The sequence below is a fragment of the Halichoeres trimaculatus genome, unplaced genomic scaffold, assembly GCF_033239565.1.
Source record: "Halichoeres trimaculatus isolate MK-OKI-2021-1 unplaced genomic scaffold, fHalTri1.1 fHalTri1_scaffold_2, whole genome shotgun sequence".
Lineage (NCBI taxonomy): Eukaryota > Metazoa > Chordata > Actinopteri > Labriformes > Labridae > Halichoeres > Halichoeres trimaculatus.
The window spans coordinates 18570640-18584931 of NW_027437180.1; the positions used below are offsets into that span (position 1 = coordinate 18570640).

The 14292-nt window shown below is 39.1% G+C and overlaps 2 protein-coding genes across 15 annotated transcripts in view; one reads left to right on the forward strand and one right to left on the reverse strand.

The window, feature by feature from the left end:
- Positions 1–14292, forward strand: part of cacna1ab (calcium channel, voltage-dependent, P/Q type, alpha 1A subunit, b) — a 201441-nt gene that overhangs the window by 104588 nt on the left and 82561 nt on the right. For all 14 annotated transcript variants that reach the window (XM_074665510.1, XM_074665511.1, XM_074665515.1 and 11 more), the window contains exons 5-7: positions 8275–8366; positions 8562–8714; positions 10473–10660. In XM_074665510.1, coding sequence (XP_074521611.1) covers positions 8275–8366; positions 8562–8714; positions 10473–10660 — 433 coding nt within the window. The remainder of the gene's footprint in view (positions 1–8274; positions 8367–8561; positions 8715–10472; positions 10661–14292) is intronic.
- On the reverse strand, positions 187–4203 carry LOC141805447 (uncharacterized). The gene is made up of 7 exons (XM_074690523.1): positions 4189–4203; positions 3825–3938; positions 2494–2553; positions 2293–2322; positions 1584–1742; positions 1279–1371; positions 187–787 (listed from the first exon to the last, which is right to left on the reverse strand). The coding sequence occupies exons 1-7, from the start codon at positions 4201–4203 to the stop codon at positions 485–487; spliced, it is 774 nt and encodes a 257-aa protein (XP_074546624.1). The 3' UTR covers positions 187–484.

Sequence of the window (14292 nt, forward strand, 5' to 3'; positions counted from 1 at the left end):
TAAAATACTGTGTGAGCAGCACTTAACAATAAATTAAATGAACTTCATATACCTTATTTAGCTTACTTAAAAATAACAACTCCCAAAAATAGCTTTATGAAAAACATAATTTATTCATTTTTTGTGTCAATACTTGTACACAGTAACAATAGCCATCTGTGTGAAACAAAGCTAACTAATGGCTCTTAGTTCACAATGGACATCAAATGTCTCACAGCAACAGACAGACCTGCCAAACTTCTGTGAAAGTTCAAAACCTGATTAAACCTGAATAAAACTTGAATAAAATCAGCTCTTAGCAATTTGACACCTTTCAAATGTAAACAACTTGTGTCCCAAAAGCAAAGTACATTCTAACATTCAACATCACGTACTGAATACTCTTTTTCAACAGTTTTACACACTGAAAATTACTCAAGACATCTTCTGAGATCACACTCACTCTCATCTAGACAACCAGTATAGCTAACCCGAGCCACTGCATCTACTTCAGAAGAGCATTTTTTAATGTTTGTAGTTTTGGGCTGAGTTTTTGTTGTCCGAGGTTCAACATTATCTTCTGGATAAACTCAAATGTGTTCTTCATACCTTTGGGGTAATCCAGATGTAGTGCATATATTAAGCCAGACAGGAGACAAAGAGCTTGGGAGGTTGTAGGAATCTCATCCATGACAATGTTTCCTTCAAGGATGATTGCGATGCTGTTGAGCTCTGGTGGCGTGTCTTCAGTCATGACTCTGAGAACCCAAACAGGCACCTGGCTGAAGTCACTTGCTGTGTCCGAATCCTACATTAAAAACAATTGAACACAATTAAAGTTCAGTTTATCAGCATCAAATCTGTTTGTAAATCCCAAATGATTAAAAATATGACACTTGTTTAATTTTTGTTGTCCCCACTTAAAAGTTTTGCTATGTACAGACAATACCAAAATTGACCTCAGGGTTGGAGAATTTTACGATTTTGTCAGAGGTCATTTTGTGTAATGCTGTTTACCTTTTTGCAAGGCTTGAAGCAAGTAAAGAATTTTGAGGGTAAAAAATTGTCAATGAGAAACTGTGTGCCATTTTATTTTTATTAGATTATTATTTTTTAAGTTTTGGCAGTGACTGTTTTGTTAGGTTTACTAGATCCTAGCCTTGATAACATTTTTTGTTTTTTTTACATCAGACCTGATCATGCAGTTTTTTCTTAAATCTGAGAATTGAATCAAAGTTTTGATGATGTGCTTAGATGTACACTTCAAAATGATGATATGACCATCATGTATGTACTTACTGAACAGCTGAAGAAAAATTCGCTGGAATTATCTCCAGGATACAGGGGCAGACATTGCAAGACAGCAGCACGCGTTGTGATGATGTCATTGGTCTTATGGAAAAGAAGACAAAAAACAATAAGCAGAGGATTATAGGACAGCCAAGATAATTTGAAAACAATTTGTGCATCATTAACTTCTTAAAGAATTACTACAGAAGAAGTAGTACTCAATGAACAAAGCAGTAGTAGCAACTGTGAGCCTCGCTGGAGCAATTAAGCATGCTACCTTAATGTAATGATGATGAAAAATCAGAAACACTTACTTGTGTATTCACTGGCTGGAGGAGCTGATCAAGTGACTGGCCTACAGCTCCTTTCTTCAATTTGAAGAGGTCAATGAGACCAGTGGTGTGGCGGTCCAGAGCTTCAAAAAAGTCTTTCTTGAGGTTCTTACTGGCAACACGATAGAACTCTGCAAACACCTTAAGAAAAATAAAAATAAAAATAAATAAATAAATAAATAAATAAATAAAAAACACCACAGGAAGATTAACCTATTTTGCCCCACTGGCAACAATTGTTGCCGAAGTATATCACTGTCATTTTGTACTCACAACAAAAAATGTCAGCGGTAGTAATGCAACTTTTTGCACTTATGTGTTAGTAGACAACTTGAATAAAGATTTTGGTATATAAAATATAGTTTTCAAGTGGTCCCTGTCACATGACATCATCTGCTTCCTGCTTCATGTCGGTGGAAGACATGGAGAATGCAAATTGTCCTGGAAAGAGGTCATTTTCATAAATTTCTAATACTGACAGATATAAATATTTGCACCTCATCTTTTTCATTGGTCACTTGTGAGTGGAGTCTACACAAATGAATCTTCAGGGCATTAAGTGATTTAAATGTGCAAATACACTCTTGATGAAGACATGGTATTGGAGAGGTTCTTGTAAAGCCACCATGCTTTACTCTGTAATGTTTAAACAGCTGGCCTCTTTTTGGAGAGACAAAAGTGCAAAACTTACATGTCCACTGCATGCCACTCCCTGTAAACACTGGAAAGAATACAGGAGAACAATAAGTTAGACTACAAGTGACAGAAAAAAAATCATTACAAAAGTTAAATGGATAGTTCAACAATTTCGCAAATGATGAATTACCCCTTTAAGTCTCACTAATTAACTACACAGGCATTTTTAAATTTCTAAACGAAAAACAGTACCCACCTTGTTCCCTTTCTTCTGTGCTGTTTGTCTACTTTTGGACTTATCAGGCTCTCGTACCACCTGCATGAAACAAAAGACACTGGGTAAAATCACAACTACCAGTGCCAGGAGTTCAGCATTAAAACCCCTTCAGCCCAAGCTTCTTTCAAAGTACTCTACTAGAAAATTACAAGTCTGAACTGAAAACTGTATATCCTTGCAACCAACAGGTCTATTTGAAATCCATCAGTGGGAAACATTGTAAACTTTGTTAAGATGTGTTAAAATCAGTATATGTTCCTGGGTCAGAGTAATTTCTGTCTTACAAATTACACGTTCATTATGAATTTCTTTTTGGAATGATGCATCTGCAGCTTTAAAACTGAAAACTAATAATAAAATGTGAACATTACATCCCCTGAGGTTAATTCTGGTAGAGTGAAGCAAAGTAAAATAAGAGGGGTTTCAGGCAGACTGGTCAGGCAAAACCATACAGAAATAAAGTCTAAATCATAGATTTACACGTAATCTCTAAAAATGCATATGCAGCACTTCCTCCATGGAATAAACTCTCTTGGGTCGTTGTCCTGACATAAATATGTCTCAAAAATGCCACCAAATAAGTGAAACAAAAAATAGTTGAGGTCTGACCCCCCTGCTTACGCAAACTGAGATACATAGGGCAGTGGATTGGTCGATTTAGTTGATTGACACCTCAATCGAGCATTAGAGCCAATAGAATTGGCGAACCAGAAGAGAGCAAAGCCACTGTGAGCCAATAAAACACAAATGTATCCTCCCCTTTTAAAACAACTCCCAAAACAAAAGGGCCGATGGGAAGATGAGTTCTATGTCTCAAATCAACATGCTGAGAGTTAATGTTTATGCCATATATCATAAGTTCGTTCTATTAACAGGTTACCGTTATAACAGCTAGAAGCGCGTACTACTACGGCAGCTAATAGACAGGGGACGTAGTATCAATCCTCCTGTTTCTGCAACAGCGTCGGCAGCCAACAAACGGCAGTACATTAGCCACCAGCGGCTAATGTACTGCCGTTTGTTAGCTGCCGAAAGTCAGACAGCAGGACGGCAGCAGCTAACAGTTGGCGCCACCGGTGAATGAACCGAAGGATGCAACACCGAGGCTCGGTTCGGGCCGAGCCTACTCTTATATCCGTTATAGTGCCCCACGTTGAGCTACTGCTAAACTTTTAGCGCCTGCTCTGTGAACACACACAGGGTAACATGCCAGCGTTCTCTGACAGAGTTGTTGGGTGTGCTCTTCGAACAACGCTGTCTTCAAAGCGTAAATTATATTCAAAGTTTACAAACAAAAGCTTAACACTTACCGAAATCAACGCCAGTCTGTTGTACTGTGCCTGCGAGAGTCGCCTCCACAGCTTGCATGTCAGGGCACGTTCTTCTTCGTTGGTAAATGCGCGCCAAGCGGAAACACCCACAAACTATGTTACACACTTAGAAAACACAAGTAAATATTACTCAATGAAACAAGTAAGGGTGTAAAAAGTAAAGGAAACTTAGTTTAGGAAAGTTAATTTGAAAAACTAGCATTAATCAACTTAAATGCACTATTTAGTCCTAAGTCAGGACATTGTTTGCATTTACAGTGTAGGCAAATAGGAGGGCTAAAACTCTCAAACAAAAAAACAACAACCATCCCCACCAATGGGCAATTAGGAGTTTGGAGATTACCTGGAGAGAACCCATGCATGCACCTGGAGAACATGCAAACTAAAAGGCTCCTGCCCCAGGGAACCAAACCAGGAACATTCTTATGAGGCAGGCAGCAGCACTATCCACTGACCCACTGTGCAGCCCCATCAAAGCAGTTGTATATATATTGTTTGTTCCAGTGTCAAGTCCAGTCCACCGGCAAGAACAGTTTTTCTAGGTTGCAGAAAAAAGTCAGAAAAGTTCAAAAAAGAGAAGCACTCCCTTTTACTGGCCCACCCTTCTCTGAACTGTTCTCAGTTGCCCTCATCATCTCCTGCTTGGCTGAATTAGCCTATTTTTGAGCAATGTTTGGTATGTGAGTACTGACGACTAAGTGAGCTTATTACAAGAGGGTTATTTTAATGGCTCAGTACACTAGAACACTGTTTTTTAAAAATCTACAAAATCCCATTCAAATCAACATTAGGGAAAATATGTGATTGGCAGGATGCTGTCAACTGAAAGGGTCGTTACAGAAGAAGAATCTTGGGCAGGGTGACAAGAAACCAGGACAATAACTGCAACACCATTCGACTCAACAGAACATTGTACAGTGTAGTCCAGGAGTTGTTAGTTCAGTTGAAATGACCTCAAGAATGCAATACAAATGACAATTTTTTTATTTCAGCAAAACTAAAAGGCTGTACTTGATGGGAAACATTTCTTCTTGTTGCCATAGCACAGTGTATTACAAGGCACCTTGCTGAGCATGCCATTAAATGTTCAGGTAATGCACAGAACTGAAGCTATAATGGGAAAGTGAGTACAATTTACATAATATACAGCATATACATACAGTGCATAACAGTTTCAAGTGTGTGTGTGTGTGTGTGTGTGTGTGTGTGTGTGTGTGTGTGTGTGTGTGTGTGTGTGTGTGTGTGTGTGTGTGTGTGTGTGTGTGTGTATACTGTACAGGTTGATTGTTTGGTGTTTCCCAGCAGTGAGAGCCTCTGTCATCTCTGTCCAAACACCTTCTCCCTCCGCTGATAAAGCGCTCCCTCTTTTTTCCTCTCCCGGGAGGATCCCTGTCAGTCTTTCCTTCTCTTTCTCCCTCTCTCTCAGTCATTGAATCTCACACTTTTGACACACATGACTATCACTCTCTTTCAGTTTTCTCACGCTCGGTGTTCCTTAGGGGATGTTCTATCCCTTTCCTGCCTGGACTGTATATCATCAGGGAATTGCAGAGTGGTAGTGTAATATGCACAAACCTCCTGTATAATTTTCTGTCATTTAACGGATGGCTTTGAACTTTTTCCGTCTGACAAATTGCTGTTAACTATCAGGTAAAATAAAAAACAATTTAAAAAAGTTCACAACAAAGAGTAACATTTTAACAGTCAAATAAAAACAGATTACAGGTTGGTCTGGTATTTAATGTGCTGCATTTCTGAGGAGGCCTCCCACAGTGAAAGGTGTCAAATGTGTTCTTGTCAAGGGTATGGTAGTAGAGCTCAGTGTTTGGTGGCATTGAGAGTTGTGAGGTGCATTCAGACTCACATCAGCAAGTTGGCCAAGATTTGCACCAGACATTGAGTGCCCACAATGGTCACCCAGTGTCATAAATTGAGGAGCCTTTTCAAATAAACCAGCAATCCACAAGGATTGTTGACGCAAAAGCTGTGGCTGTTTACTTTACTTACATTATTATGACCTGATGTGGAAATAAAGTTGTTAAAAAGTAACATTCTGTATAACATTAAAAAAAAAAATCCTAGCTCAAACTATTTTCTGAAAACTTAAAGGTCTGAAAGCCCAAACTGTACAGCTAGGTTGAAAAACAGAGTCACATGAACCTCCTCTGCTTAAGTTGTCTGCTTTATCTCCTCTTCTATGACAGCGTCTTTTGAATATACGTCTGATCCAGCTTTTAATATGTCCCATGTTTTCTCAGTATGCTCACTACCTGCTGTCAAAGCATGACTCTCTTTGTGGCCTACCACAAGGAAGAGAGCAGCATGTGCAGGGCCCGAGTGGGACTCATTTTCAGCCCTGGAGTTTCATGTCTTAGACCGGCCCACTTTAGTTCATGACCGATTATAGTAAATTAAATTATGTGATGATATGCATCAGCATAATTAGTTCAATGCTAATTTAACATGCCAAAATTAAATCCCTTGTCCAGATTTTATTGTTTTTAACCTGCAACATTTAACTTATGGTTTAAAAACACTTTTTTTCATGTGCTCTATTGATGAAATACTAAAACCTGCTTAACTGTATGTCACACTTTATTTATCTCTGAGCGGGGGATACCCCTCCCTCTTATCCCTCGATCTCCATCACAACCAGGCAGCACAGTTGCTGCTCCCTCTACTGGCTGGTCTAGTGCACTGTGGACCAGGTTGAGCTGTTGCCAGGGGTGATTGTATCCTGAAGATTTTGATTGTCAGGATGAATCCAGTGTTTCTGTCTCACACAGATCAAGTCTGAAGATCTGCTAAGTCCTTTAATACATAGATGCAGGAGGATCAGATGGCTATAAACATAAATGTAAAATAGATAAAAATGAATGGAAGACTTTTAACTAATATATCAAATAAGGCCCTTTCAATCTGGTCATCCATGCACACTTCTAGGTTTTAGAAACTCAAATTGTTTAGCAGTTCAGTCTCCAAGACAAAGCAAGATACATGTCTTAAAAACTACATTTAGAAAATATCCTCATGACATATGAAAAGATATACAATTTAATTTCAAGTCAACCACTTAGGTTAGGTGTGGATTTGATTGTGTTGTTTCTTATGTCACACTGTTTGTGTTGCGTCTCTGTTCAAGGTGGTTTCGAGAAATGTTCTGCTGAGGTCTGGAGTTTTGCACAGCTCATGCCTACATTACTTGGAGATTTAAAAAAAATAGTGTTGAATGGAATTTTGCTAATGTATGGTAGATTACAGAGTGAAGCCTCCTTGTAATTTACTCAGAAACTAAGACTCATCAAAAAGTAGTGAACGTGTACCATTCTGTACCAAACCAAGGTATGACTGCTTTTATTTTGCCGGTAGAATTACAAGGGTCATTTTCACTTCAGTACACTATCTAACTGTCTGGAAGCTGTTCATAGATACAGAGAATGGCTGTAGTTTTATGATTCCTAAGTTAAGACAAATAAGCTCTCAATGATCGACCGATACCAGCTCAAAACATTTTGCTACTTCTGAAGTTTAAAATCTGTCCAAGTGCAGATTTGAGGCAAAAAGTACAATTAATAACACATGCTGAAAATCTGGATTTTAATTTCCTTATCACAAGCTGAGTAATCTTTAAGGGGTGTCTGGTCAGTGTCTACTCCCCTCCTCCTTAGAGCATCCCCTCTCTTAACGCCCACTCACTGCCCCTCCCCTTCCCATTGGACAGACCCTGCCTTCCGCCCCCGTACAAGACAGAGCATGGAATTTTCCAACCTGGCTGAGGCTGACTTTACACCAGAGCTTCACACATGCTCACAACATGAAGACATGGGGCAGTAAAAGTAAATTCATGAGTCACTTCTTTGTGTTGCAGTAGACCTTAAACATTAGTTGATTAATAACATAGGATGTTGAATTTTCTTCCTATGACACACCATGCTATAGATAAAGGAGACAAAAACATGTTCACATTTGTATTTCACTGATTCAAAATTTTATTCAAATGTTCACAACATCTGACAAAAGTAATCTGGTTTCACTATTAATGCTGTTCCCATTCCTTTGCTTCTGGGTGTATCACTCAATTATTAAATTTTTCACAATCATCTGTGAAAACTGTATCTTTCAAAATTTTATTTTATTATCTCAGAAAGTTGTTTCAGGGACACAGATGAATCAGGCTTAGTCACCTTTTTGTTGTTTTCTGTTTGCCTGTGTTTTCTCTCCTTGCACAGTCTTTGTCAATACTGATTCTTTTAGGGTGTTGATGATTCATGTAGGAAAAATGTGGATCAAGCGAAGTTTTGATTGGACTTTCAGTTGACTTAAGCTGCAGAATTTTATATGCTGATATAAATTGAGGTAGTTGTAGTGAATTTGATGTTTTTTAAAATTTTAGTTATAATTTCTTTCCTCTCTCCTTGTATCTCCGCAGTATTTTGTCAAAAGTTGGGACTCAGCTTGACCTGAGGACGCTGCGGGCTGTCAGAGTGCTGCGACCTTTGAAACTGGTGTCAGGGATCCCAAGTAAGTGCTGCACCAAGTGCTGTGTACACACACATGTGTATGTGTATACACCATGCTTGATGCTCTTGCAACAACTGAGGTCTCATTCCTGTGTGTGTGTGTGTGTGTGTGTGTGTGTGTGTGTGTGTGTGTGTGTGTGTGTGTGTGTGTGTGTGTGTGTGTGTGTGTGTGTTTGTGTGTGTGTGTGTCCTCCAGGTCTGCAGGTGGTGCTCAAGTCCATCATGAAGGCAATGATCCCCTTGCTACAGATCGGCCTGTTGTTGTTTGTGGCTATTCTCATGTTCGCCATCATCGGCCTTGAGTTCTACATGGGAAAGTTCCACAAGACCTGCTTCGATGAATTCACATGTGAGTCAAAAAATGACAGGATCAACTGTTACTCAATTTCAGTCCAGTACCCTGTGACTAAACCAAGCGGCAACCTCCGGTCTAAGAATATGAGACAATGCAGAAGTGCTAAAATCTGCTGTTTCTCAAGTGTCCACTTGAGGCTGGCTCCGGAAGTACCGAAAATCACACACAACAAGCCAAAAAAAAAACATTTCAAAGCAGAAATTAACCTATTTACAGCCTGGTTCAAAAAACGTCTCCTGCCTGAGTTGCTAATTTTACTACTGACACACACTGTTTGAAGGGTGAATTTCTTTGTAACTCGGCAGTTCAGAGGATATTAAGATAGCGAGCCCCCCCAATAAGAGGTACAGCTGAGGGTCACGTGACCAACAGGCGCCCTACAGCTGTATACAAAGTCCTTGCCACTACTAATATGGCCGTGATACCCGATGTGCTTCATTTACAGTTTCAGAAACAGACGAGAGACGTCATGGAGACTATGTCCATGTTTTATACAGCCTATGGACAAAACCTGGGTGTCAGTAAGAAGGGTTTTAAGTTTTAAAAGTATGAATCAGGAAATACACCAGGAGAGTTAGCAAAGAGTATGAAACAAGAAGAAAGGGGAAAAATGCAAATTATGGTAAAAAAAAAATAATAATAATGATAACAACAGAAACAACAAATAAACAATTTAAGGAGTGGGGCCATACAAAAGATTCACAGATATGATGTCCTCATTCAGAAAAAAATCTTCAATTATTAATTTGTTTAATCTGGATATGTTAATTACAAATGCACATTGAAGGAGAAAAAATCATGAAAACCCGAAATCATGATCTTCAAGTTTTAGATCCCTGTAACAAAATCTTGTTGTGTCCGATGCTCCTTCACTTAATTCAACAAAATTTAAAGCACAGCTTTATAAAGATAGCTAAATTGTATTTTACTTCTAAAGCTCTGGTTTCCTGCAAATGTCTGCAACTCTGTGATAGTTTTACCCTGCAGTAGCTTATGGAGACACGGATTTAACAGTAAATCCAAAACACTAGTTGTGACTGACCCAGCCGTTTTGTCCTTCATGATCGGACCCAGGTTGTTTAACGCATCAAAAAGATCGACAATGTCTTTTATAAAAAAAAAAAAAAAAAAAAAAAAAAAGCCAGAATGTGAACATTTGCTCTCTTGTTCTCTTAAAATCAGCCACCTGGGGTTGTTTAAGTTCATTATAATGGTACGCTTCTCGTCATAAAATCAGCAGGAGCAGAAAACAATTGGTGGAGAACCCAGTTGCAGATTCAACAACAAAAGGTTTATTATAACAAAACTCAAAGTGTCTAAAACAAAAAAAAAAATCCAAAAATCCACAAACCAAAACCCTGGGAAAAACGTACGCTAGGGAACATCGACCAGGAAACCAGGAGACATGGGACATGCAACAACTACACAACTGCAAACGATGAACTGACAAGGAATTCAAGAAACACAGAAACTTTATGGCCAGAGGGGTAATCAGCATGGGTGTGAAACAAGTCACTGGTAAAACACATCGGGAGCAATCAAACAGGAGTGAAACACAAGAACTAAATTAAATACAGGGCACATCAAAGAGGATAGGAAAACACACAACAAGAATAACTAAAATTATCTTTGGAAACACAGAGAAACACAAGACTGAAACACAAGGTAACTCAAACTCAGAACTCAACAAGGCATAAACCAAAGACCATATCCTAACACCTGTCCTTCATCCTGCTTTCTGTCTCTGATCAGATGAGATAGCGGACGACTTACCGTGTGGAACAGCAGAACCTTCTCGTTTGTGTCCAAACGGCACGGTTTGTCGAAGCGGCTGGCTTGGACCAAACTATGGCATCACCCAGTTCGACAACATCATGTTTGCTGTGCTCACCGTCTTCCAGTGCATCACCATGGAGGGATGGACAGATATGCTCTACCACGTATGTTACCCTCTCCTGTAAACTTTGTCTTCAACAACTGATGAGTTGGTTCAGGGGACATTTCTCTGTGCTCTGTGCTAAGAAGCCACAGTAAAACACTTCTGTTGCTTCTCTTTCATTGAGCCCTAAAGCTACAACTGTGTGTCCTGTTTTTAAGATAGATATAACAGTGACTAGTCTACAACAGATTGCAACAGGATAGCCACATTATTATTATTTTTATTATTTTTTCAGAAAAAAGAGACAGAAGAGTTCAAATGCATTACACCACATTTTGTGGGCCCTCACCCTAATGCTATTCAAAGTAAATGCACTTTAATAAGCTGAGATGTGTTTTTATCACAGACTGTGTAAATCACAAGCAGACTTTCAACCTTTGCTTTTCAAAGAGGCATGATGTAGCTCAAAGATGGGGTTATCTTACTGGATACGTAGACTCAAACCAACTTCAGTTAATTTGGAAACACACAAGGAAGTGAGGACGGAGCCACAGGCTTTAGCCTTGGCACTTACAAACAGCTATATCCCTCCATTTGTCAGTCAAATCAGCCTCACATCTAATAATGCCTCATTACTCATAACTCTGCAAAATATGATCAAACCAGATGATTTGTGAGAAAAACTGCCTCCTCACAGATTTTTCAGATATGTGATGGAGATTTGGGGACCAGTTTTTAAACAAGTGTAATAATGTTTTAAGAATGAGCTTTTTTGTAACTTGAACACTCTTAAACAAGCAGTTGAATGGATCTCCATATATAAACAAAACTGGATTAGTTCTACTTTTTTTTATTTGACAAAATGAAGCCCACTGTAGATCTTAATACAGTCTTAATTATAGCATTTCCTAATTTAAACCTGTCACAGAAAGTGGCTCAGAGTTTGGCCATCATACCCATAAATGCTGCCCTTCTTCTCACAGTGAAATACTTATCAAGTTTTCACAGCAGCAGTGCTCTTTCTGTTGAGGAGGCTGTGTTTCAGGTTTGTCCAGTATGTTTTTATAGCACACTGAAGTACTTGCAGGGCCATGTGGGTGTTAAGTATGGTGATTGGTTTGAATTTCATTCAGCTAAATAAGGCATAAAATAGTTGAAGATTTGATTCAGAACACCATTTATTTATCCAGGAGCCAATTTCAATCTTCCTCATCCCTCTCATCATCATCTGTTTTACTTTCTTTATCTGGCTCCTCGTTCGTCTTTTTCTCTACTCTCTTTCCCACTCTGCCACCTTCTCTTCCACTCTCTATTCTGGTCCATCTCGCTCTATATTTAACATCTTTTCTGATGGATGGAGGCTGACTTGTACTCTCACACAGGCAGTCAGGAGGAAACCAATGAAAGTTTAATAGAGAGCAGGCTGCTCGCACTGTACCATGTAGGATAAAAACCTAACAAACGCGCTAAGCACTTTAGCAGCAGATAAAAATCAGCTGATAGTTCCATTTAGATCTTACACGGGTCACAGAATCACGATATCCTCCAGTAACCTGATTTCTCTGATTGTCAGCTGGGTTTGTGGAGGAAATGAAGTGAATGTCGGCTGCTTTTGACGTCACATGAGTGCAGCGAGTGTTTGGGAAGGCAGAAGATGTTATAACGTCACACTGAACATGGCGTGTGTCCCTGCACGCAAATACAGTGTCTCTGCTCTGAGGTCAGGTTTTAAGATAGAAAATGGGTCAGTCATGAACCAGCATAAAAAACTTGAGTATTTTTTGTGCACTACAAAGTTACTAACATTATCATTATAGCATTATATTGAAAAGGCTTAAGTCTAACATGCTTACTGACTGACATTTAAGTCATGTATTGAAAGACTGTAGAGACAGTGTGTCTTGTAGGGTCACTATTTTTTAAGACTTCAACTAGATTTTTATTTCCCATCTTGCTCCTTGTGGAAAACCACAAAACTGAAAACTAACAAAGGTTTAAAGCATCTTTTGGCACACAGCTGCCCTTTTTTTTGCCATAATATCATTTTCTTTTTCCTCACTATTAGCTATGTTACTGTTATGTGACAGAGGGCCGAATTTTTGCTTTTGATGGTTTATTGAAGCTAACTTTTACTCATTTAACAGTGGAACCAAACAGCAAGCCAGCGTCAAACAAAGACTAATCTTGAAATTAATTTGTCAGTGGCTACCACACGTTTTTGTTTTCTGATGAAATTTATGCCATAACATGAACTGGTTTGGCTGTTGTTAGTAGGGATGGGTACTAAGTTAAGTACTTTTATTGGTACCGAGCGAATTCTGTTAGTAGCATCAAATACAGATTCATGTAAAATCAAATGGCACCATGTGTCAGTACCAAGCGGCAACCTTTGGTCTAAGAATATGAGACAATGCGGAAGTGCCAAAATCTGCTGTTTTTCACTTGAGGCTGGCTCCAGAAGTACCAGAAGTCACATACACACCAAGCCAAAAAAAGCAGTTTTCATAGCAGAAATGAACCTATTTACAACTTAGTTCAAAAAATGTCTCCTGTTTGAGTCACTGATTTTATTATCGGCTCACACTGTACGGGGGGTGATTTTTTGTCTAACTTGGCCTTTCAGAGGATATTAAGATTGCGAGCTCACCCAATCAGAGGCACAGCTCAGAGTGACGTGACCATCAGGCGCCACTATCGTTGATGTACTACTTTTAATGTTTCAGAAACAGACTGGTGACGTCGAGGAGACTACGTCCATGTTTTATACAGTCTATGGTCTGTACCCAAGCGTACCATTGTGGCTGTGAGGGAGTGGAAGAGAAGGCGACTTTCCATACTGGACATGAGCACATTGTTTTAAGTCGAGAAATGATTCTGTTACATTAAAAGTTTGAGATTTTATTATTAAAACAATTAATATTTGTTACCACATAAACACACAAAAGTACTGAAAATTGGTACCTTTGAGTACTGATACAGATTGCCAGGTACTGGGCATCAGTACTGTATTGTTTCAAACGTGAAAGGTACCCATCCCTAGTTGTAAGCCACAAAGCAGGAGCTAACACCGAGTGCAAACAACAACACAGCATCCAATCAGTTTGCTGCTTTCTATTTTGGGCCGGAGCGACAACACCTTTTTGGTTTTGACAGTGTTCAGTGCGTTTGATATCAAGACTTTTCTGTGTGGACAAAGTATTTTGATTAAGATCTCTGAGAACATGGACATAAAGTAACAATGCTGGATGTCTCTATCAAACGTTTGCAAAATTTCAAACTGCTACATATTCACATGAAATCCCTGAATCTGGCTGCAAACTACTTAAAAGTCTGTTCTAGAGAAAATAGCTGAATAACATCACAAGAATTTTAGGAGACTTGCTGAAAAACCAATGTCATCACATGACAACACATATCCTAACTGAGCCCATAGCTCTGCCCCTGACAGGTGTCCAGAGATTGGGCCAATCAGAGAGAAGGGGGTTTGTGGAGCCAGAAGTCTTAAAGAGGCAGTGTATAAAATAAAGCCCTGCAGAAAGAGATTAAAGTCAGAGTTTCCGAACACCAGTGTGAGAAGAATAGGGATTATTTTGAGCTGTAAGCTGCTGCGGTTGTACCAGAGGGAGAGTAAGAAAATTAAACAAATAAACAAAAACTAGAAATTCACGCCACAATCGCCTCTTTAAGAAAATT